General features: G+C 41.6%; 1 protein-coding gene across 1 annotated transcript; it reads right to left on the bottom strand.

Moving 5' to 3' along the window:
- Positions 1-2,285: 2,285 nt before the first annotated feature.
- LOC126817869 (uncharacterized) lies at positions 2,286-4,727 on the bottom strand. The gene is made up of 4 exons (XM_050545041.1): positions 4,424-4,727; positions 3,839-4,330; positions 2,553-2,763; positions 2,286-2,292 (listed from the first exon to the last, which is right to left on the bottom strand). The coding sequence occupies exons 1-4, from the start codon at positions 4,725-4,727 to the stop codon at positions 2,286-2,288; spliced, it is 1,014 nt and encodes a 337-aa protein (XP_050400998.1).
- Between the last annotated feature and the right edge of the window lie 21,948 nt (positions 4,728-26,675).

The following is a 26,675-nucleotide window of genomic DNA, read 5'->3' as shown; positions in this document are numbered from 1 at the left end:
GGTTAATTTTTATACGCCCACATTTTCATGTGGACGTATTATGCCGTCGCCCCTGTCCGTCCGTCCGTCCACAATTGTTTGTGGACTCTCTACAGGTCACAATTCTTATCCGATTTCGACGAAACTTGAAATATAGGTTTATCCCCAAAAGATCTCGGCTGCTTTCGATATTGGCATGTATCGGATCGAAACTTCATGGATTATGTCCCCTGTTTGTACGAAAAATCACGTTTTTAGCTTGTGGACCCTATAGAGATCACAATTTGTATCCGATTTTGTTGAAACTTGAAATGTAAGTTTATAACCCAAAGATCTCGGTTCCTTTTGATATTCGTGCATATCGGACCGTAACTTCCTGAATTATGGCCCCTGATTGTACGAAAAATCACGTTTTTAGCTTGTGGACCCAATAGAAGTCATAATTTTTATCCGATTTAAAAAACCGTTCTATTATATCACCGTTACACCCTAAGGATGACTGAATTCGAATTTCGTGAAAATCGGCGAAAATTGACAGACAAAATGGCCGCCATTCCTTCCTAAATAGCGTAAGAATATGGTATATCAAGGTTGTGGAACCTATAGGGGTCACAATTTTTATCCGATTTTGTTGAAACTTGAAATGTAAGTTTATAACCCAAAGATCTCGGTTCTTTTCGATATTCGTGCATATCGGACCGTAACTTCCTGACTTATGACCCCTGATTGTACGAAAAATCACGTTTTTAGCTTGTGGACCCTATAGAAGTCATAATTTTTACCCGATTTAAAAAAACGTATTATTATATCACCGTTACATCCTAGGGACGACTGAATACGAATTTCGTGAAAATCGGCCCAAAATTGACAGACAAAATGGCCGCCGTCCGTTCTCAAATAGCGTAAGAAAATGGTATATCAAGGTTGTGGACCCTATAGAGGTCACAATTTTTATCAGATTTTGTTGAAACTTGAAATGTAAGTCTATAACCCAAAGATCTCGGTTCCTTTCGATATTCGCGCATATCGGACCGTAATTTCCTGAATTATGGCCCCTGATTGTACGAAAAATCGCCTTTTTAGCTTGTGGACCCTATAGAGGTCATAATTTTTATCCGATTTAAAAAAACGTATTATTATATCCCCGTTACACCCTAAGGACGACTGAGTTTGAATTTCATGAAAATCGGCCCAAAATTGACAGACAAAATGGCCGCCGTTCATTCTCAAATAGCGTAAAAATATGGTATATCAAGGTTGTGAGCCCTATAGTGGTCACAATTTTTATCCGACTTTGTTGAAACTTAAAATATAAGTTTATAACCCAAAGATCTCGGTTCCTTTCAATATTTGCCCATATCGGACTGTAACTTCCTGAATTATGGCCCCTGATTGTACGAAAAATCATGTTTTTAGCTTGTGGACACATTAGAGGTCATAATTTTTATCCGATTTAAAAAATCGTATTATTATATTACCGTTCGACCCTAAGGACAGTTGAGTTTGAATTTTGTGAAAATCGCCCCAAAATTGACAGACAAAATGGCCGCCGTTCGTTCTCAAATAGCGTAAAAGTATGGTATATCAGGGTTGTGGACCCTATAGAGGTCACAATTTTTATCCGATTTTGTTGAAACTTGAAATGTAAGTTTATAACACAAAGATCTCAGTTCCTTTCGATATATGCGCATATCGAATTGTAATTTCCTGAATTATGGCCCTTGATTGTAGGAAAAATCACTTTCTTGTTAGCTTGTTCTCTATCCATCTCTCGAAAATGTGGGCGTATCCTTCCTGGCAGCCGCTGGTTTTATTTTATTTTTAAAAAAATCTATATTACGATTTTTATTAATTAGTTTTTTTAAAATATTAGAGCGGGGTCGGGTACTTTCGGACAGTTAAGCCCACCTGTTCATAACCTCGTTATTTCTGAGTGGAAACTGAAAAAAAATACTTATATGAGATGTTACGAATGCGATTATACGAACTGGAAGCAAAAAATCCAGCTAAGTGGAGGCTCGCGTGTGCCGAATGAAGTTGAACTACACACGCGCATTCGGGTATTGTCGAACATGTCGGATGTATTCGGACAACATTTCGGGTCTATCCGGACATTTTTACTTTTTTAAAAAAAAAAAATTCTCGCACTCTAAATGTTTTATTTACACTGTAAGTTAATTCAGAGATTTTTAATTAGTTGTATACTGTACAAAAAAGTAGATTTTATTGAACAAATTTAACTGTACAATTGAATAAAGTAGATTTTAATGAATTTTTTTTTAACCAAGTAGCACAATTTAAAACAATTAGAATCTGCCTAACAAATCAATTTCATCTAGAATTTAATTCATTATATTAATACAACTCACTACCAATACAAATATTTTAACCATGCTGCCAGAAAGTTAGTAAATTAACAACAGTAATCGCACTCGAAGTATAAATTCTCGATCTCCTCCTCGTCGAAGCCCATCAAATCTATGATGTGTACACATCTACGATGAAACCACCGTGGACATTTGTTGCACCCTATCCACAAACTAGCGTCTTCCTCTTTGTATGGTAGATCACACCTGAAACACATATTTGCGTTGACCTCGGCTATATCATCACCTGAATCATCGTCAACGGAGAAACTTTCGCTTGAATCCGTGTCGTCGTTTAATTTACGTTTTTTGGTTTCTTTTTCAAGCTTCTGTAAGCGTTTTTTCTCTTCTCTCTCGTTCTTGTTTCTCTCTCTTTCTAGTTTCCTTTGTTCTTTAAGCTTCTCCTTTTCTATTCTTTTCTCCTCTCTCTCTCTCTTTCTCGCTATCTTGGAGGCAATTTCATCTTCTTTGTCCTGTTTTTTCTGCAATAACAAATTCCTAAACTTGTCACCGGTTATGGCTTTTGGAAGGGGGGTCCTCTTTGGGCCATTAACTTTAAGCGCGACTTGTGGTAATTGTAAATTCTGTTCAAACGCTGAAGAAACGAATGATGCAACTGGTCCAATAGGAATCGCGGTCCATTGTTCTACATTTCTTGAAGATGGTAGGGGTGTAATGTCGGCAGTTACGGTGAATGATGATGATGATGATGGCTGCAATGGAAGTGATGACAAGGGACCAAGAGGTGCTATGGATGCACCGGGTGGCGATGATGGTGCGTTGTTCGGAGATAGTAATGAAATGGAGGAAGTTGACGGCCCGACATTAGAAACAAGAGTTCTAGATGACGATGATGCGTGAAGGGGGGAATGTTGACGGTCCGACATTAGAAAAATGGGTAGTAGATGATGATGATGTGTTTTTCGGAAAAGTGGACGGTCTGACATTAGAAATATAAGTAGTACTAGTAGTTGATGATGATGATGATGATGATGCGTTTTTCGGAAAAGTGGGCGGTCTGACATTAGAAATATGAGTAGTACTAGTAGTTGATGATGATGATGATGCGTTTTTAGGAAACGTAGACGGGCTGACATTAGAAATATGAGTAGTACTAGTAGCTGATAATGTTGATGATGCTGTATATGCAGGACCAAATGAAGCTGCCAATGATGATGATGATGATGGATGCATGGATATTGGTGTTGATGAGTGCCCAGTAGAGGAGGATGGTGGAATAGGTTGCTGAGTATTTTGCCTTATAAATATCTTACTGGGGTCCATTTTTGAAGTTTTCAAAACCATTGACGGATCCATAGGAAAAAGGCCCGCATCCTTAAACCCCTTTACAGCGTTCTCAATTGTAGTAGCCCTGACCCAGGCCCCCTTGAAAGTTTGTGCAAAAAGCTGTTTTGTTACGACCTGGCCAATGTGATCGGATTGAAATTGGCGCACGGACTGTTTCCACATTTCTTTCAGGGTGCCAAAGAGACGTAAATCACAAGGTTGCATTAGATGCGAGGCGTGTTCCAGTAAGCAGTATAGAACTATACCATTCTCCCTGCAAAGATCACAGGCATCTAATGTAAGATGGGTAGAATGCCCATCGACAAAGAGGACAACGGGTCGACGGACACCTCTCTCTACCACTTCTGGTATGAACATATCCCGAAGCCAAGTAGAAAAGAGTTCGCTGTCCATCCACCCGTTCTCCGTCCTGCCAAATGATGCCTCTTCAAATCCCTCAAGAGGATTATACGAAAATCGCTGCCCGGGAAAAACAATCAGAGGCTTTATGTAGTGTCCCGCAGTACTCATGGCTGCCAAAACTGTTATTTGTGTTTTGTCTGACGAGGTGAAATTATAGATATTTTTTTGGCCTCGTTCTGCAAGAACTTTACATGTTTTTGAGCAAAGAGGGAAGCCGGATTCGTCCGCGTTGTACCACCTGCTCGGGTCGGCATATATAGTGCTGTCTTTTATTTCTATAGACATAAATTCATTGAAGTCATGAAACCACATAGTGACCTTTTCTGGAGTCAATAAAGCGCGCTCCTTACCAAGCTGCATTGTTGTACGGACAGATATATTTGGATGGCGTCTTATAAATCCATAATACCAGTCCTTGCCAGGCATATTATTTTTAAACGGGGTTATTCTTGTATCTTTGTCTAATATACTTTTAACCTTAGCTAAAAGTTCACACTTTGTCCTACCATACCCAATTTTGGACATATTGATGACCCATTCAGCCAAAATATTTTCTTCGTCAGGGGACAAAATGGTTCTTGGGATGGGAATTAAAGGAGTTTTTTCCTTTAATTTGTCATGCAGGGTGCTTTTAGGAATCCCATATGCAATAGCGGCCTTCCGCACCGACATGGTTTTATTGTTGACCATCTGCATAGCCATTTTCATCTCCCGATATGCATACCTTAATTTTAATTTTTTAGGATCTTTGAGTCTAATCTGATGGCTCATACTGAAAATTTTTTTTTAAAAAGACTAGCTATTGATATTTTTTTTTATTAATTTACAATTTTAATAAAGGATACGAAAAAGACAAACAAAAATATGAAGATATAGATCTACCAAAAATTAGATAAAAAAAAAAAATACGACGAAAAAAAAATTGCCCGGACAGACCCGATTGACTCGGAGTTGCGGAGTGTAAACTCGGACAAAGGATTGTATTCTAATCGAATGCACCCTAGCTTAGCCTCGTTTTCATAGCAAAGGACGGAACATAATGTAAACATAATTTATGAGAAAACAAGAATATAACAGTAAAGTAGTCCGTAGATGACTTATATTTATGATCTAGGAGCTTAGCGCATGCGCTTGCAGCAACTCAGGCGGAGTAATTTATGTTTGTTGACCAATTAAATACTAGCTCAGCAACAGCAGACGAATTTTCTCCGACGGTGAAGGTCACGAGAAAGACAGGTCGCGCATGTTGGACGCTTTTCGTCCAATCAGAATTGATTTAGGATTGACAGAAGATAACGTCCGAGTGGACCCGACAGTCCGAGGATACCCGACCCCGCTCTACGTAGTATAAAAACTATTGTTTTTGTAAAGATTATTATTAGTTTTAAAAACTATTGTTTTTGTAAAGATTATTATTAGTTTTTATATTTTTTTCTTCGGATTATTAAACCCTATACTCTCCGAAAGGTATTTAGTTCAAAAGGTGAATGAATAACTAAAACTTTAAAAAGGATAAAAGGAAGTGACGTCATCGACGAAAATAAACCAATATTAGACATCAAAGGATTTTTTTTTTTTTTTCAACCAATTTAAATGCGGTGTTCACCAATTTGTAGCCTCGTATGACCCAATTTTAATAAAATGGGGTTTAACGTCCTACTGTTCTGCTCCGAACTGGGAAATTTTCCCCGGACAGCGGAACCACGGCCTACTCTTATATATAGAATTCCAACTGCCAAGGGATCTTTTACGTGCACGCCAATGTGTACACGGGACTGCGGTTTCTCGTCCCATCCGAACTACTAGACAGCTGTCCTTGTCAGGCCCTCCGTCCTGCATCACTGACAAGGGGAAACCACGCCGGAAAATCTAGATGAACTTTCTCGGCCAATGCAGGGATCGAACACCCGACGTCAAGGCTAGCGGGCCAGCGTTTTACCCACTTAGCCACAGTAATCACTACCCAATTTTAAGCTCAAAAGTGAAAGAGTGAAAATTCTGAGCGTAACTCTTTTACTTTTGAAGATTTCGACTTGAAAGTTTCAGAATACATTACAAATGGGTGGATTAAGCCAGAAATGTCAACAAAAAATTTCCGATTATCTCCCCGTTGAAAATGAAGTCAGATTTTCAACTTCTTTAATTTGGCCATATTTAAAAATATTTGTCAGTCGTAGTCGTCTATCAACTTTTAAGAGCAATCTCATAAAGTTATAATTCGCCGGAAGTGCCACCATTTTGAAAATGTAAAGCAATCTCCAAAATCCTACTCGTCCTACAATTTGTATCCAATTTTCAATATCGTCATATTTTTGGGAAAGCATTCACAATTCGCAATTGATCGGCGCATTTAGAATTTTGATATTTGACCTAGATTTTTTTAAAGCGACGTCATAAAATTGATTTTTTTTTTTAAAAAGTGCAAGACTTTGAATCAGATAAAATGTCAATGACAAACGATAAATTGGGTCATTTGTGCATATTCTGAAAGTTTTATCAAAAACACAAATGTAAACAAATGTTCTGTGCAACTTTTTAAAAAATATTAATGTGATAGATTACGGTATAGCAGGGTACAGCACCTTTAATATTGGCTATGTTTACTTTAAATGTTTACCAAAATATATGTTTTTGGCTTCTGCACTGAAAATAAGACATTTGAGTATGTAATTGTTTGCCAACGAATTTATATAACATAACGTATCTATGAAACGATTGTATCACAATTTGATGATTTACAGGTGTCCTTAAAAACATGTGGGCCTTTTGGAAAATCAAATCTTACTTTTATTTTTTCAAGATAGCCGTGGTGGCTCTGTGAGTAAGGCACTGCCTCGCTAACCAGGAGGTATTGTCCGAGACAGTTCCTCATGGCAAGGTACAATGTTCAGTCGTTCAGATGGGACAAAAATTGCGATCCCGTATAATAAAAATAAAAAACTTTATTTAATGAGGCAACTTATTTAGTTTGCAAAAAAACTAATCTTCCATAAGTCCCTCCTAAGCTACAAAGACATATATACATGTAATATCAGGATAAATTCAAAATCATTTGAAATGCAATAGCATTTTAAAGTGGGAAGTTTGGGAAGTCACTCCTAAACTACAAAACATATACATTATACAAGTAAAATATAGAAGGAACACTATAATTGCACACAAAATAAGATAGAATGCAGTTGCAAGTTAAATATACATGAAAAATAATAAGTATGTCATCAGTTGAATATCATGGTTTCTTCAGTACTGAATATAAATGAGTTTTCAGTTTAATCTTAAAATTTTCAACATTTTTACACATCTTTATATCAAAAGGCAGATTGTTCCATAAAAGACATGCAGACTAATGAAAAGTACGTTTCATGGATTCCGTTTTGCATTTTTGAAGGAAAAGAGATTTACTGGTCTGTGAACGGAGCAAGTTATCAGTTTTGGAAACAAGAGATTTTTCAATAAAATAGGAGTTTAGATAAAGTGGAGTATTAAATGTAATAATTTTGAATGAAAATTTTATTATAAAGAATCCCCTGTGTAAGGGTAAGCCAACCGAGTTTAGTAAATAAAGAGGTGGACGGAGTTTCAATTGGTGCATCAAGAATAATTATTGCTGCCCTCTTTTGTAATTTTAAGAGAATGTTTAATCTACTTTGGTAGCATTCCCCCAAATAATAGAGCGATAATCAAATATTGGTAGTTTGTAACTATTATAAAACAAAATTCTTGTCTCGTAAGGTAAATGATCTTTTATCTTATTTAGGAGAAATACTTTTGCTTCAAGTTTTTTTTAGACATATCTGCTATCTGTGCTTCCCAATTAAGGTCTTGGTCAATTTGAATTCCAAGTAATTTTGCGGTAGTAACCGTCTCAATTTTCTCACCATGGAGTAATAAAGTTAGGTTTTTCTGATTTCTTTTGTGTTTTGATGAAATCAGCATTGATTTTGTTTTCGAAGGATTGATTACCATCCCGTTGTTTTCACACCATTTAGCAATCAAATAGAGATCATTTTGGAGATATTGGCAATGGATAAAATATTTTTGTGAGAACAATGCAGGGTACTATCATCAGCAAATTTTCACAAATTTTGATGAAACTTTAAATGTATGTTTGGTTCCTTTCCATATTCGTGCATATCGGATTGTAACTTCTTGGATTATAGCCCCTGATTGTACGGAAAATCGCGTTTTTAGCTTGTGTTTCCTCTAGAGGTTACAATTTTTCCGATTTATAAGGCATTCGAATATATCACCGTTACCCCATAACGGTTGAGTTCGCATTTCCTGAAAATCGGGCCTTAAAGTATGTAATACTCAGGCTAGATTTAAATCATAATGCCACCTGCGGATTTCGCCAAGGTCACGAGATGTAGCGCCAACCTTAACCCAAGATCTAGCCCTTACCCTAACCCATAATCCTCTGCAACAATCACGCGCCATAACCCTGTTTACATCTCGTGGTCTTGACGAAATCTGCCGGTGGCTTTAATATTTAGATCTGACCGTAATACCCAGGTTGTAGACCATCCGGCGGTTCGATTTTTTTTATCCAATTTTGATAAAACTTAAAATATATATTTATATCACTTGTTTTTGGGTGAGTTCAATTTTCTTACGCATCTGCCCCTGCCTTTTACACAAAATTTGAATTATGAAAGAAGTTTGTGGACCTTTCACGATGAACTTAAACTGTGTGTTAAGGATCAAAAGCACTTGGATGGGTTCGACTTTGGTAGCATCAGACCTTACCTTCTAGGGCTATAGACCCTGCTTTTCACGGAAAATTTGAAATATGTACGGATTTTGAGGCCTCCAGGGGGAGGAGGGGGAGGAGGGGGGGGGGCTAAAATTGTTGTCCAAATCTGATGAAACGTAAATGTATTACGGATCAAAAGGTCTTGAATGAGGGGGTAAGCCCTATTGATTTTACCTCTTCTCCATCCATTTCTTGCAAAATGTGGGCATATCTTGCATGGAAACCACTTGTTTTAACTGGTCATAACTGATAGCAGTGAATTAATTGATGGATAAAGGACACAAGGAAAGCGTATAAATATAACTCTATCCCGTCGTTTTTCTAATTACCCAATACGTCAAAGATACAATGGACGTGAGATGGACTTGAAATAAAGATCGGTTGTTCAGTTATCTAATCGCGACCCTAGCATACATGAATCGGTATAGAGCACAGCAGGGTTTTCTTCTTTTGAAATTCTACGTTATAGAAGTAAGTAGTGGGGGCCTGGGTACAGGCCCTCCCTTAGCAACGCACGTGCTTCCTTAGCAACGGTGTTGCGCATGTACAGACCACTTCCGGCCCCCTTAGCAACGACCACTTCCGGGGAAGGTGTCACTTCCGGTGATGACGTTACGTATGACACCACCCTTAGCAACGACCATTTTCGGTGATGACGTCATAATGACGTGATGTAATAGGGGATTTCCTCGGGGGATTCCCTTTTTCTCTCGCCCTTTCTCAGGGGTCCCCCTTTTCTCGTTTTCTCTTGCCCTTTCTTGGGGATTCCCTCCCCTTTCTCGTTTTCTCTCGCTCTTTCTCGGGGATTCCCTCCCCTTTTCTCGTTCTTTCTCGTCTTTTCTTGGGAGTTCCCTCACCCTTTCTTGGATTCTTGGCCCAGGGGGGTTCCCTTGGTCAGCCCTGGGGAGTTCCCCAGCACGCTTTCACGAATAACATTTTAATAACATTTTTAATAACATTTTAATAACATTTTTAATTATAGAACAATAGAACAAATCAACAATTAACAAGAACGTATTTATTGACATTTTTGAAAAAGAACAACACGTTTGTCCACCCAAACGATTTAAGGTGGAAAATGATTTTGAGCCCATTGGTTCACCAGCACATCATTTTGCCGGGTATTGGTGCCAAACAATTGCAGGCACCGTTTCGAATGGCAGATAAAAAATAAACAGTAATGTCCACACACAAAACTCGTTCAACTCCGTAACCATTGGGGTTGATGGGTAGTGGGTCCGTGACGTTGACTGAAATCGGCAAAGGCGTGTCCATAGGTCTCAAGTGGGCATCCGTAAGAATCGAAAAAATACAAGTGTCCAGGTCCTTCACACATAAACACGGTCCAGTGTGTGCCGGGGTCTTGTTCGTCGTCGGCATTGACAATGTAGGCTAGAGGATAGGTATGGGGTTGCAGCCGGTACAGGTGATTCCGGGACCAGACACCACCAAAAACGTCCGAATGATGACACAGATAAAGGACTACCAATCCATGATGACTCGGTGGTTACGATCGATTTCCAAGACATTGTCGTATTCGGCAAACAGCATAAGATTGAGAGCGCTAGTGGGGGCTAACGAGGGCTACCGAGAAGCATAGTTCTAGAGACTAGTTCTCGGTCGTTGGTCAAATCAAAACAAAACAGCGTGTAACCCTTGATATAATCGTGGAAACTGAGATCCAAATCTTCTCGGGTGTTGAGAACACCTACGCGATTCATTAAATCCATGTACGGTGTGATGGCCAATTTATCGCCAAAGTTGAGATCGGCATAATCATCCATGACTATTCCATCTATGGTCAATCGAATGTGCTTGAGGTTATGATGATGAAATCGGAACGGGTTCCTGGTATTATGTCCATCGTAAGCTCGGTTACTGACCAACCCCACAAATAGACGCGTGGGTAAAGTTTCGTTGATGAACAGTTTGTCCAGGACGTGACTGGTACGGTTACTCGGCACGACCACATCTCTGACGACCATGCGTTTCAAAGGATACTTGGCATTTTTGGAGTTGGTTGTTAATCCGTGTGTACGAGGTGGGAGAAAGAGTGACGAACGGAATTTCCAAATAAGCTCTGATGAAATCAATCTTATAGGGTCCTTTATTGTTGGTATGCATCAGGAAAAATTTAGAGGATTGTTTTTCCAAACCCAGACGTAGATCGACTTGGTCCACTAAGTACCTCTCTTGTAAAAACATATCTAAATGCAACCGTGATTGTAATTCCACCACCTGGCGAGATGCGTTTGTAGCGCTCCACCAACCCGGCATTGGCAGGTTCGGGGGCCTCTGCATTGACTTTGATGGGCGAGGATTGATCAAATTCGCCGGCTGTATCCTTGTGCTACAGGACTTGTCGGTCTAAATGGTTCGTCTTGGCTTGTTTTCCATAACTCGGTAAATTCTCTAGGTAAGCGTAATTAGGTAGAGGAGACGTGATCAACGTATCAGAAGCTTTTCCCAGCCTCAATTTCACATCTTTAAACAAAGAGTGCATCCAATTATTCACGGGACCCACGGGTTCGTCTGCCGGTGGATTGGTACCATCCTCTTTCACCACCTTGAGTTGCAGATGCAGGGTTGTATTGGCCAAATCGATGAAATCCGTACTGGCATTGTTCACCAGAAATTCAATCGGTCCATCGTGATTCAGATCGGGTGTGATGGCGTATTTTGGTTACTCGGGTAATGGCCGTGTGTGTGTCGGGCACTTGGAAAAATTGTTCCAGTTCATCGCGAGCACAAGGACATGAACCGTTACGCATTGCTGAAGCCATGATCGAAGATGTCTGGTCGTTGACGTTTGGCTCGTGAAATGACGCCAGTGGATTTTCCTTTCCTTTTTATGGAATTTTTGGTTTTGGGCGGTCTGGTGTCTATTTGTCGGCGTCGGTATTTGGGTGTTTTGGAGGACATGACATCGGCTAGTGTTTGTCGGAGACATGGTTTAATGGTGTGCTGGAACACATTCTTCAAACTCTGGCCCACACTTTGTTTTCTCGCTATCACACCAAGGGCTGCTTTTCCCAATTCTCCAAAAGTCTCTTTGATAAAAAAAAATTGGTCTTTAAGGCGTTCTTTCCAGCTTGCAGAAAGGGTTTCGCAATGTTCAGTAACCCCTGTAAATGCCCCGCATCCTTTTGCCACAAGACACCTCCCCGGTAGACGTTGATGGGCGTGGGCGTTTTCATGTTGGCGCCCTGTTGGCGTAACACACCACGATAAAGTTGCATTATGCTTTTTATCGGAAATGTAGTTTGACGACGACTTTATCTTTGGTGATGACACTTTGTGGCCAAGACCGTTTCTTATATAGAGGCCAATGGTGGTGATGCTGTCGTACTTGAAGGGCTGATAATGGATGACCGTCGGGCGATGATAACCGTGAGAACTTGGAAAGACATCCAGCAAAGGCGCCACCATATTCCCCACCCGTTGGGGTTCCAAGAGATCTGCATACAGATAAAACATGGTGTGTCCCACATTGATGTCAAAGGTGTCCGGGGCCACGATGACATCCCTCTGTTTGAAAGACGCTAAATGGTCCAATCGGGGCATAATCGTGGTATAAGTTTGAGATATTTAAAGCCGTCTTCCGTATTGATCTGCAACTTGACCTTTTTCGTGACTTCGTCCAACAACGAAGGATATGATCGGTTCTTCTTTGATCGCTTTGCTGTAGGCATCTATTTTGGCTTGATAATTCTTCTCGTGTTCTTTTTCGATTTCCGTGAGTTCGGGATTGTCCGGATGTCTTCGTTTAGGTTTGGCATGCAACGTTTCGAGCGTCAAATGAGCTTTAAACAAAGCGCGTAAAAGCGAATTTATCTCAGCCAACAAGTGCTGGAAACTGTTGTACGTTCCTCCAGGACGGGCTCTTCGACCATCTCCCATTTGTCATTCGTCGGTATGTTGTCTGGCCTGTGTACGTCTGGATTATAGGGTCCGATCATCACCATCATAAGACTAATTTCGCTACTTCCTTCCGAGAGATTGTTTCACGTCGTGAGAAACGACACGGAAGCCAATCCCAATCCAAATCTATGGGAGAATTCAGCAGCGTACGGTAACTGGACATTGTGTTGTCGGGATACACTTTCATGGAACTGTCACTAGGCAATGTAAGATAAAACTGGCGGGGATTTGTCATTTTTGGGGGTGGTATTGAGGGCTGGCGCCGGAAGCAGATAGCCATCGTTAAAGGACGCCAAGGACGAGAGATCAGATAAATCGGCCTGCCACTGATGATCTACACCGGCTACGACGGTGGATAAACGAGCGAAACATTTTCGTATGGGTTTATGCAAGGTGTACGTGCGTTGTCCCCGTAACCAGGCCCGGACACGTTTCAATGGAACCCTGGTAGCTTTCTATAAACGGGTGCCTTCCCTGAAACCCGCAGGATGTTTGGGGTCGTAATACACTCGAGCCATTTTCTTGTCCCACGGGTCTATTTATACTGTTTACACACTGGGTACACACTGTTTACAAGTCTTTATTTTGCAAGTTTTTTTTAAAACTTTACAGTGTTTAGTCTTTATTAAAACTTTACAGTTTTTACAAGTCTCTGAAGGGGATCCAACGTGGTGCTAATCTTCGACTGGTTTGAAGACGTTTCCCTTTTTGTTCTCGAGGGGTCGTCCAGCGCACCTCCAGGGGTGTACGTGTGGTCTGCTGGGGTGTCCTATGAGGCGGTGTCTTTTGTCCTTTGTTAAACCCCGGAGCTGGCGACACGGTTTTACGACTTCGCATTAAATCGTTGACGATATCGTAAGCATTCGTTCCTTTGATCACTTGACCATCACGTACCAATTTATAATTTTCGTTCCATTCCAAAGGTGTCTTTTCTTTGATGTGTTTTAACAATTGTTTGGCTTTAGAACGATACGTGGTAGGAACCGATTCCAGGATCGATTGCGAGACATCGGGTTCTTGTGGTGGTTGTGGTGAAGGTTGAGGCGGTGGTGGTGGTGGTGAAGGTTGCGGCGGTGGTTGCGGTGGTTGCGGTGATTGGGAGGTCGCGAGTTTCTTTTGCATCGTATGAAATCTTTCAAACAACTGGCTATACTTTTGCATTTTATCGGCATCGGGCATACGGGATTTCAAGACGGTATCCACCTCGGTCGACACTTCTTCCATGATACGACGAATAGGGTCCCGTTCCCACACGGGTTCGTACGGCTTCATTACCGTGACACTGGGTTCGTCCACCAGAACCAATTTCATTTTCATCGTCGTCGTTTCAGCTGCCGTTGTATACAGGGAAATATGCTTTTCCAAAGGGCCGAAGAACCCAATAAACGCCTTCGTTGATGCTACGAGGTTTTTGAGGTTCCCTAAGAACGCAACACAAGTTTTAGACGTTGCAAACGTTGTTTTTCGCGGGGTGTCAGAGGTAAGGTGCCTTGTAGTAAATTACCAATACACTCGGATAAACAATTTACCACGTCCCGGGGCGCTTGTCGAATCAGACGTTTTCGCCAAGCTGGAGATCCGTTCAATAGCACATTCAGAGAGGTAATACTGCGTGGTGACGTCTTGGTTTTTATACTGGAGGGCCTTTTATAGTAGTCTTAGGGGGTCTGGATACCAATCTGGATACCAATTTGGATAGGTAGTCCTACCGCACGACCCACGGCCTGACCGACGGTTTTCAGGACTGGAAGCACAAATTTGACAATTTCACCCCAAAATCCACCGCGTTGAACGATTCGTCGTTTTGTTCTCATGGGAGTTTTACGATTTGCCAAAAGAGTTAAAGATTCGGGTAACGGACTGGAGACCTGGCGACAATATTCAGAAAGAGTCTGAATAAAAGTATTAGGAGCATGTCTTAGGACTTGTTTCTGCGAGGGTTTGGGCAAGGCCCGTAGCGACCGAATGATGTTGAGAGATGGGTAGGGATTTGGTATTTATATCCTATTTATACCCTTTCTATCGTCGTCTTCTGACGGGTCTCCGGTTTTTTCTGGCCTTTTGAAAACGTTCTTTTCAACGGATCAAGATTCAAATCAGGATGCCTCTGAAAAATCCCTGTCCACCGGGTTTCGTGGTCATGTTCAATTTATCGTTGACAGATAAACCATCTCAAGTCAGTTGTTGCAATCTCTCTCGATTTCTTTCTACCCATCGTTCGTGTTGTTTGTGTAAGGGTCGTATATTTCATTTACTGACAGATGTTTCAAACGGTTAATAAAGCTCCTCATTCCTTTCAATTCCTGCCGTGGTGGTTGGCGGGGCGCTGGACGGCGTCTGGCGACACCATCGTCATCAAGACGTAGAGGTCGGCGCGGCGCAAGGCGACGTCGACGAGTGTCACTGTCCGTGACTGGAATCTGATGATGGCGTGGCACACGTACGGCTACGGGGGATAAACGTAGATCTGGAGCTAAATTGGCACCCACATTGCGCCGTCGGTTGGGTCCTGCGGTTTCTGTTGGTGTGGCGCCAAATGAATTTTGTCCTTTCCAGGCGGATGGTGGAAATCTAGCACGGGGTACTCCGGGAGGTGGATGACGACGAACGGTGTTCTTCACACGAGCCATGCTGACATCAAATAAAGGTGAACATCCCAGGAGCCTTTTTATACTTTTTTCACATAGACATGGGAAAGTTCTTCCTCCGGTAAGATACGTGTACGAAGACGTAGTTCATCGGGCGTATCGGGTTTCAGATCGATCAGTAAATAGCTGCGAGGGGTACTCGTGGCATCCGCAAAGGCTTCTTGCATAAATTGACCGTGTCCCGGATGCATTTGTCGGGCCAAGAAACTCATCTGCGAGGCAACGTGAAGATTTTTTTTTTTTAAAGAGGACCACATAGTGAGCATTTAAACTGATGGTCCTTGTTTAACAGATTTTGCACAATGTAAATTACGCTCACATTTCTATGATGACTTTTCTTGGTAAACCAACGTTCTAACGTATCGGTGTCTTCTCCTATCAAATCATCCACCACTAAACATTGGGGCCCTTGGACTTGATCCATCACTTCGTCCAAGTGGCCAACCCACGCGTATAGGTATAAGGAAACTGCTTGTAACTGTCTTGACATTCACCATAAGCCACGACGATGCGCTCAGAGGGAGTATCAAAGAGCGATGCTTGAAGAAACTTCTGCACAGAGACCTTTTTCCCCACACCCGTTGGCCCGCTCACTAACATCGTAATGGGGTGCTTGAATGACACGTTCATGGTGAAATAACTTTTCCCTTTTAAGACCGCCCCCTTTTATACTACCCCTGGCAAAAAAACAACAGACAAGATGTGTATGATAAAAAAAATTTATGTAACATTAATTTACAATCTATTTATTATACAAAATTTCAAAGAACTTTAAACATGTTGAACACATAACAAAGAACAGCAACCACTAACAAGCAAATAGCGAAGTCAAAAAGCACAAATGTTCATAACGGTAGTTCACAACGGTAGTTCACAACAGTGGTTCACAACGGTAAAGAGTATTCCATGCGCACCATATGCGCATACAGTCACGGAGATCGCGTCAGCACACGGAACCGATCATCTTTTGTAAATCGTCGTCGTCGACCCAGTCTTGGGCCTCTAGTAGAGTTAACACCAGGGGTGCCCATTCGCTGTTCATCCAAGGCGGTGGTGGTGGAGGAGGATGCTCTGTCATACCTCGATAGCCACCTGGAATGATGAGTGTATGGGCTAATCGTTGAGCATCTTCAGCCGTCAAGGAAATGGTAAACGGCGGCACATCGAGTTGAATCGGACAACGAACCAAATCTTGCTCCAATCTAGTTGCTGTCGTAGTACAAGGCTCGGACGTAGGACGGTGTAACGTCTTCTTTCTCTTTTCTAAATTTGCTTGAACCGTCGATAGAGTTCGCTGGCCTCTTCACACCAGTACCCGTTACGTTGATCGACGTTGAACAGTTTGTTGGCAAGGGTGCTAAACTCGTCGATGCTTTCGACGTTGAACAGTTTGCTTGCAAGGGTGCTAAAGTCATCGATGCTTTCTTGGGACTGTCTACAGGCAAACAATCCATGGCCAAATTCGTTACAGTTGAGACATCGGTGTTTAGCTTCTTTTTCTTGTTTTTTTGAGACTGGTAACGGGTCGACGGGTAAGGTTGGTAGCGTTGGGGACAGGTGAGAGCCCAGTGTCCAACTTGTTTGCATAGTTAACAGGTGTCGTAGCGTTTACCCGTGTTGACTTCTTTGGCTTCTCTCTGACTTTCTCCTTGACTTTCTCTTTGAGTTTCTCTTCTTTGAACTTCTCTCTGGGTGTTGACTTCTGTCGTTTCTCCTTGTGTGTTGACTTCTCTTTGTGTGTTGACTTCTCTTTGTGTATTGACTTCTCTCTGAGCTTCTCTCTGAGCTTCTCTCTGAGCTTCTCTCTGAGCTTCTGTTTGCGAGGTTGAGGCTGCGCGTTGTGGGTTGTACCAATGTCCATTGTTTCCACACCCGAAACAGTTGTTGGACTGTTTGGGGGGTTCTGGTGGTCGTTGAGTAACTCGGTCAGTAGCTCGGTGAGTGGCTCTTTGTGGACAGTCTCTCTACCAATGTCCATTGCTTCCACACCCAAAACAGTTGTTGGACTGTTGTTCTGATGATCGTTGAGTGGCTCGTTGAGGACAGTGTCTGTACCAATGTTTATTGCTTCCACACCCAAAACAGTTGTTTTTCTGATGATTGTAGAGTGGTTCGTTGAGTGGTTCGTTGAGGAGTTCGCTGAAGATCGTACTGTTGTTCATAGGTACCATAAGAAGTTTCCATACTACGTCTGTGTACTTGAGTAGCTGTCTCCAGAATGAAGTGCCGATGTTCTGGTTGGTGTTATATCCCCCCAAATCACGTGATCGATGACGTGGCATTCGCTCATTGGTCACAATAGACAACATCCAGATTGTTGAGCCGCGATTCATTGTTGCTTGTGTCATTTCTACTCCATACGTCTTGACTAAACGATCCAGTACATCAAAAATAATCCGATCTTCCTCGTACCAGGTGACGGCTTGACAACCTTGAGTCTTTTTGTAATAAGCAAAATTAATCCGATCTTCTTCGAACCAGGTAATGACTTGATAGCCTTGGCTCTTTTCATAATAGGCCTTGCAAAGGTGTGTAAGAGGGTACACCGTGTCCAACATATCACTTAACAACATATCTTCTCTATTCATGTTTTCTTCTGATCAAGGCCGTTTTGAAACCCGGTACCACTTCCCAGTGTTGTCGCAGAGCGTATTCTACATCGACTGTCCATTGGGGATCTACTTCCCATTCTTGTACCTGTTGTCGCGGCTCTTCCATAAAACTACCCAATACTTTCTCGACGTCCTCGTGGTTGTGGTCATCTAATACTTGATCTAGATGCATGTCGACGGGGTGTGATGTCTGGCCAGTGGTGGGACAGACTCCGAAACCCAGACAGGAATGATACCGTTGACTCGGGTGATTGTAGGCTCATCCAATGCAAAAAGTATATTGGTGGTGGTCTATAATGGGTAAATAACGATGACTGACGCTATACGTCAGCCATCTCTGCCTCATTTTCTTCCTGATGGTATCCATAAGGTAAAGTGTTGCTGGGTTGACCGTCTTTGTCTAATAACACAAAACGTTTGTTGTATACGATTTTATAAACGTTTTCTTCCACACGTGACCATGGACGTCGATCACGTGACCGCTCAATCTTGTGCGGATTGGTGACTGTGATTTTGTCTTGGGCTAAACCAAGGACCATCTGTTTCACGGTGTCGAAATTTAACAGTTGACTATTACGGTAGTTGAGCGTAAATCCTCTGATTTTACACACCGTTTCGCCGTTACTCGGTTGATAAGCGTAATTCATCGGTCAACCGGATACAAACTGACGTATCGACAGTGTGTCGGGTAATTCATTCTTCCATTCGCCTAACGAGCTTCCTTCCGGGGGGTTCCATTGATTGCGATCGTATTTTAAAATGACACTGTCCGTATCAGAGTAGCACACACGTTCTCCCAGTGGTTCCAATACCGAAAACAATTTCAACAGGGCTTGGGCTGTCACAAAAGCCGCCACCACGACGTTGGTAATGGGACATGATCTCACGGGTTCTTCTATTTCGATCTTTTCCACCATAATCATGTTTTCGTTCACGACTCGAACATCTTTGATGGTTTCGGTGACATCCATCATGAGTGGAAAGTAGTCGGCAGGGTCTGTCATGTACACTGTTTGGGTAAAATTGTCACGTTGTCCGAATTTTCCCCATAAAGTGTTCAATTGGAGCTTGCTAAAACTTCTCAGGCCTTTGTTGGGTATCATGGCTTCGTGATCTAGTTGAATGTCTTCGTACACGTCTTGGATGAAACGTCGTTTATCGTCGTCCGTGAAGCAATCGTCCGGATATCCACTAGCTTCCATCTTCTTTTTCAAGTAATGATCAATGTATCCAGCAAATAATCCTCCAGACTTGGATTGACTGTCGTACTGGCTCCATTAGCTCCAATACCACACTTCGTGCACGACGAGGACTTGATAACCCATCGCCACGGCCTTCTTTAATTCCAACGACACAAAGGTTACTACTCGTTCCTTCTGCTTGTGTGTACAGGCGACGTAGTGCGTGATCTCACTTTTCTGCATGTGTTGTTCCACGCAGCTCCGACATGGCGAAAAAGTGAGTTTGCCGTTGTATCGAAACGGGAGTACGGGGTGATAGAGTTGACGGGATGGAAGCACGGAACACTGAATGAGACCTCCAGTGTGATGATGTTTGGTTCCTTGAGAGGAAATTTACCGTCTTTACACACCCAAGGGTAAAGGGATACCACGTCCACGTATCGGATGCAACGGCTATGATTTGTGTAGACTTGCGAGATTTTCTTCCTCTGGGAACTGTACCGTGTACCGATAAATAGACAAACCATTTCCCCACGTCGTCCAACGTCCGAAACACCCATTCGCGTTGACCATTCCAGAAAGGATCACAGTAATCACAGGTGTCTGATGATGCCATGCAGAAATGACAATAGCACTGCGGCACATGTTCTCCCATATCTTGGGTGCACTCAAAATCATAAAACAGAAAATTTGTCAAATCTTTTTCTTGGAGTCTTGCTAACTCAGATCGATAGGCGATTTGAGTTTTGAATAGAACACCAACGGTCTCCGCGTTGATGCCATTTCTTACAAACAGAACACTCGTATTCGTGTTCGGCCAATGTCCTGTGTCTTTTCAGAATATCCCACTCTTTCCTGCACTGTGGACATTTCGTCCACCGTTGACAGATTGTTTGTGTTCCTGGTTGCCGGGGTTGTAGGTATCGTTAGTAACATATCAGATTCGGAAAACGTAGCGTCTTCCAAAAACGGGGGTCCCGACTGTTGGCAGCCGTGACACATGGCATGACAATCGTGTCGATCCGGATGATCGTAACCTTTCTGACAGGCCTCACAGAAATAGTTTCTTTCAAAAAAAGCAGGCATGGGCGTGATGACGTCATAATGATTGGCGTGATGGTATAAATGTAATACCTTAGGCCGACCACCCACGATCGTGTCGATCCGGATGATCGTAACCTTTCTGACAGGCCTCACAGAAATAGTTTCTTTCAAAAAAAGCAGGCATGGGCGTGATGACGTCATAATGATTGGCGTGATGGTATAAATGTAATACCTTAGGCCGACCACCCACGACTAATTTTGTTTTCCAAAGAGTTGTCGAGAATAAACATTGATCTCATATCCCTGCGGACCAAGCATACGTTGGTATTGTTCCCAGGTCTCGGGGCCACGACAGGCTTCGTAGGCAGCTCCTACCTCCTCAATTAAACGGTGGGTCTTTCGTGTCTGTCAGCTGCTGGGTCCACAATATTTGACTATTCTTCTTCTTTCTGCTTCCAATTCTGGAGTGTCGTTCTTGTTAGCATAGTGTTTGGCCACAATGGCTCTCATCCGTTTCAAATAGTCTTCTTTTTGATAATAGGCTGTCCCTTTCCATTAGGCGGGGCTACGTGACACACGTGTAACCTCAGGCGTTCATCCATCTTAAATTCTTCGTTGGATTGTAATATTCGGGCCAACGGATCCAATATATGATTTGGTCTGACATCCTGCCACGGTTGAAACGGTATCCATGCCGACGTCTTGAGTTCCGGGTGCGATACACTAAAGTCGTTGGGTTGACATCCAACCAAATTCCCAAGATCATTTAATATGTTATCAAAGGTATCATATAAAACTTCTGGAACGTCAGCTGGTAAAATCCGGTCCCAATTCTGATGAAAATCAATGTTGACATACAAACTTTCCGTGTGAAAACGTCTAGAGCGGCTCTGGTGTCCTAAACGTAGGGTGTAGCCTGGTGTGTTCGCCATTCGCACGTCTCACATGTCTTGTACTCTTTTTTACTGTCCATACTGTTAAAAGCTGACACGGTACCAGTTTTCGCGTCGTTCATAGCTTTTATAGCTTATAATTAGGCTTACAGTGAAGCCTAGCGATTTTTTGTCTTGTAATATTACAAAATCCAGGCTCTCTCACAGGTCCGCGATAAAAGGACAAATAGGCGTGTGAAGCTTACACTTCAATCATGGAAAATTCTCTCAAGCGAGAGAAGCGCTTTGTAAACGTATGGCAGGGGGAGTTTCAGCAACTCCTCTCTGAACAGTGTGCCGAGAGTTCGGCATGGGAGGCCGAGAAAGCGGCATGGCAGGCCGAGCTCCATCGATTGGAGGCCTTGGAGTTAGATGCTCACAGAGAGGAGTTGTTGGACCTCTATCGGCTACAGGCTGATGGAGTACTTCCCCTACCGCCACCCCCACCGCCTTACAGTCTATACCCTCGGCTGTAAGGCAGACCGGCCACCGGCCAACCAACGGCCCTTTTCAGGGCCACCAACTCATTCAGAAAGAGTTTTCATATTCTAATTGCAAACAAACAAAAACAAAAATCATATTAAAAATCATAATAAGATCCTATTTCGCCCATTCGTGTCCATTTTTTAAGATAATATACATATTATCGCCTAATATAGTATACATTTCAAATGTATTTTAAATGTATTTTAAATCTGTTTTCAAGAAGGGGGACTCTTTGCTCTCGGAAATTTCGATCCTGTTATTTTGCATAAAAGGCCGACCGATCGCGCTTTTCTATCATTCCACCATGGGGTCTTATATTATGTTGGAAGGAGAAGGAGGTGATGGACGGGGTGTTGGTCATTCCAGAGTGTGCAACACAAACTGTGCCAGATAGTGCAACACAAACTGTGCCAGAAACTGTACCAGAAACAGAGATCGCCCTTGAGCCAACGGATATTATAGTCATAAGTGATAGCGACGACGACGAGTGGTTAGTGGCCAGCGACCGTAGTTGGACACCAGCACAACCCTTCGGGCCACTGGTTCACTCCGAAGATCCATTCTGGGGATATACACCGACCACTTCACCGACACCATCGACACCCTTATACGACCCTTTTACTGATACGTGAACGCTGAAGACTTGGTACAAACCCAGCACGCGGACGAGGAGGACGCAAAGTTCATAAGGCGTATCCGCCTTGGTTAAGCGATTAACCAACCAAGGGCCACCCAACTTATTCAGAAAGAGTTTTCATATTCTATTTTGATTTTAAACAAAAAAAAACATCTAAAGCTAAACGTCCTTTCTTTAAGTTTGTTTTTGAGAAGGGGGGGGGGGGCTCGTTGTTCTCTATGAGGTCCGCTCTGAGGGGGCTCGGAAATTTCAACTCCATTTCCCTAATCCTGCTCTGTGTTCTAATCATATTTATCAAAAGGATGCTCTCTATGGGGTCCGCGCTAGGTGGGGGGGTGCTCTGAGATTTCGATCCTATTATTTTGCATAAAAGACCGGCCGACCGGTCATTTCATCATGGATTCTTTCAACATGCTCGAAGACTGGCTGATGGAAGAGGTGTTGCTAGAAGAAGACATGTTGGGAGTAACAGAGACAATAGAAGCCAACACGTCAGAAACTGGCTACGAGGCTGATGATGACGAGGGAACATACAGCGAAGATGAATGGATGTTCGGCGACGAGGAATGGCTGGTATCAGACCCATTCCTGACTGCAATGGCTGACGAGATGTATAGCGGGTTGTATGAGGAGGCGTTCAGGCCGAACGCCGCCTCTACGCTAGCTTGACCAACCACTCCACCGCCACCATCCATATTCCAACCATTTACCGATATGGAACGTTGAGGAGCTGGCACCAGCCCGACTCGGCCACGCCACCACCGACACCCCCGTCATGAGACATGTCCGCCAACGTCTCGGTTAGGCAGTCTTTCAACCAACGGCCCTTTTCAGGGCCACCAAATCATTCAGAAAGAATGTTCATATTCTATTTTGTTTATATCTTTTATAAGAACCTTTATAAGAACCTTTATAAGAACCTTTATGAGAACATTTATAAGAACCTTTATAAAAACCTTTATAATAATTCAAATGACATTTCTGTTAATATACAGTTCACATAATGTAAACTGGCATAATATGGTTGTATTTCTACATTACGTTTGATGTAATCTTACATAAGCCTTATATTCATATGCATTTAAGTTAACAAACCATGTGATATTCAAAGTATTTTAAGTATACTTATAACTGTAAATATATATATACTTTTAACAGTTTAATAGTGATCTTTTACGTGCACGCCAATGGGTACACGGAACCTCTGTCCCATCCGAACGACTAGACAGCTCTCCTTGTCCGGCCTGCAACACTGGCAAGGGGGGGGGGGGGGGCACACCGTAAAATCTGGATGAACTTTCTCGGCCAAAGCAGGTATCGAACACTCGACCTCCAGGCTAGCAAACCAGCGTCTTACCCACTTAGACACCGAGACCCCCCCCACCCCCATAAGTGGACTATAGACGAAAAGTAATGAGGCCTTAAAAAAAGGTCTATTAATGTTAAAGTTCTAAAGAGATGTACAATTACACGTTTCCTGTAAATTGTATGTAGCAGGAGTATCGCATGATCTACTCCAGGTCGGGGTTACACATAAACAGTCGAGACGAATTGACAACACAACAGTTTATTTCGGGACAATATATACACTTTACACTAAAACAAAACACTGAAAAGATACAAAACGATTAGTTACAAAAGTGAATTATTAAATGAGGTATATATTCTAATTATAACCACTGGAAATAAAAGACTAGCTGGATACACAGGACAATGGAAACTGGCTAAAATATTTAAAGAGAATATAACACCCTACTAAAATATTTAAAGGGAATATAACACCCTACTACACTATCCCCCCAGCACAAGAACTGGCGTCCCGACACGAACAGACTTAGCCAGTCTATGATCTACCTTAATAAAAGCAACATAATATATCCAAAATTATTAGCACAACCGTAAAGCTGCACTACTTTGTTTCACGGTAAACGATGAAACGATAAAAGGCATGCCGACAAAAACTGATTTCAACACTGGTTTAATAACATTTTAAAGTACTTTTTGTCCGTCTTGGGACTATTCATAAATATTCATTGTATAAGATGGACAATATAGTATATTTATACATATTTACATAGTAACACTGTGGTTTTAATTGGCTATAGTTACCATTGTCTATGGTTACATAGTATATCGTTAACTAATAGAAAACATGTACACACGTGTGTTAATCTGTAGTATATGGGTTCAATTTAAGAACAATGAGTGGAAGATAATCATGGGATAGATTTAAGAAAATTAATGAAGCTAATGGCCAATTGTTACTTATTGACTATTAAGTTGAGGAACGTGTTTTTTAATAAAATGGTTTTCCATTAATTTCCTTTTGGTGGTGTCATCGACTTTCATTTTATAAAAAGGGAAAATTTGGAATTTTACTTGTAGGTGTTGTGCACATTTAAAGATATGTCTATTTACAAATAAGGGCCCATTTTCAATATTACAATCCCGTCGATGGTTGCGTACTCTATCCCGTAGATGCGTGGACGTCTCCCCTATGTAGAAATTTAGACAAGCATTGCAAGTCAAGACATATATGAGATTTTTTGTGTCACAATTCATATTGTCGTTGACACTAAACGTACACTTATGAAAATTTTATTTGTTATTTGGCGTAATATGGTCGCAACATTTACATCGAAGATCCGCGCATTTAGATACATAAAAGCCGGTCCTTGTGATAGATGAGTGAATTTTGCTTTGGTTAGGAGGCGTTTCAGATTAGGTGGCTGTCTTTGTGATTTAATGAATTGAACATTATCAAATTTCGATCTGAGGTTGTCCTTTGATGCCAGGATTGCCCTGCTCTCGTACATTGTTTTAAAGAAGTTGGGATGTTGGGGGTTATGAGTAGCGACAAAGGTAATGATATTATCCGAACTGTCTTTTGCTTTAGTAGCCCTCAGTGTTTGGATATCAATTGCCAAAGCCTTATTTATCCCAACTTCTATTACCTCGAGGGGGTAGTACTGTTTCAATAAATTTCTTTTTAGCTCACCTAATCTGACAACCCGGAGGTCTTCATCTATCACAATAGTGCATAGTTTTCTAACTAAAGAAAAGGGTATATTATTTTTGGTATGGCGTGGGTGACATGATTTATATGAAAGATAGTTTTTGGTATCTGTTTCTTTAGAATACATATCCGTTATAAGGAGTTCTCCCCTTCGTTTCACTAGAACGTCCAAGAATGCGATTTGCAGATCGTTCGTTTCAATTGTGAATTTGATATTTAGATCTAAATCATTCAACTCACAAAACCAAAATCATAATCCATAAACAAATCCAAGTCGCCATCAAGTAAAACTGTAAGCAACTGACAATGAAATTGATAACCTAACTAACGATGCAGAAATGGACAATTATAAAAGTAGATATAGTCAATGAAAATCAAACCCAAACAGTATTCCTTAAAACCCAAGCATCAGATTTCATCCACCCCGGTGGCTTTCGTTGACGTTTTCCAGGAACAGGATCTTCCGACGAATTAGAATCAAGCTGTGAAAAAGAACTATCTGACACAATTGGAACAGAAATGTCCAGTGGTAAAATATCTGGAGCTTTATGCAAAGAAATATCAATATCAGTAGAACAATGATCATCAGAAACCAAATTACTATCATTAATATTAACCACAGACCCATTTGCATCAGAAGACTGAAAAACAACACTACCTGCATCACTGGTACTGACCTGACTTATAGGTTCATCAGAAATACTGCACTCAATTGACGAAGTAGTATCAAGTGACACTTTAGATCGGGGAGCTGGAATAGGGCGCCCTGACGAACAAATAGGTAAGAGAAGATTTCTGTGAAGGGTGCGTCTTTCGGAAGTTCCATCTTTTTAAACAATATACACTGGAATGTTGAAATCAGGCTGCGAAACGACAGTGTAACAAATATTCTCCCACTTATCAGTCAATTTATTTTTTCCTCGAATTTGAACGTTTCTTACCAAAACAATAATGTCTCCATTATGAAGGTTAGCGCCTTTAATTTTGCATCATAGTGAAACTTCTGTCTATGTTGAGCCTTTTCTATGGGTTGTCTAGCAATTTCATTAAGCAAATTGAATTTATCTTGCAGCTGAGAAGCAAATTGTGTATATGAAGAATTAGTATCAGAAGAATAATTGTCACCAAGAATTATACCCACAGGAAGTTTTGGGTCTCTGACAAACATTAGATAAAAAGGAGAATAAGAAGTGGACTCGTGTTTTGTAGAGTTATATACGTATACTCAAAATGAGACATAATCTTTCCAGTGAACATTCTGATCTTCTGTGAGTGTACCAAGCATATTTAATAAAGTTCTATTAAAACGCTCACATAACCCATTACCCATCGGATGATAATGTGTTGTTCTAGATTTATTTATATCTAAGATACTTGTTACATAGTGTGA

The sequence above is a fragment of the Patella vulgata genome, chromosome 4 (assembly GCF_932274485.2).
Source record: "Patella vulgata chromosome 4, xgPatVulg1.2, whole genome shotgun sequence".
NCBI classification, from domain to species: Eukaryota; Metazoa; Mollusca; class Gastropoda; family Patellidae; genus Patella; species Patella vulgata.
This window is presented reverse-complemented; position numbering and strand designations above follow the sequence as displayed.

Bases quoted from the DNA above. Each gene is read 5' to 3' on its own strand.
- LOC126817869 (XM_050545041.1), bottom strand. From the start codon at position 4,727: ATGTCGGTGCGGAAGGCCGCTATTGCATATGGGATTCCTAAAAGCACC. The intron at 4,331-4,423 runs GTACAACAATGC...TTATGTCTATAG, and splicing joins CCATCCAAATATATCTGTCC to AAATAAAAGACAGCACTATA. The intron at 2,764-3,838 runs GTCTCTTTGGCA...AGAGAGAGGAGA, and splicing joins AATGCAACCTTGTGATTTAC to AAAGAATAGAAAAGGAGAAG.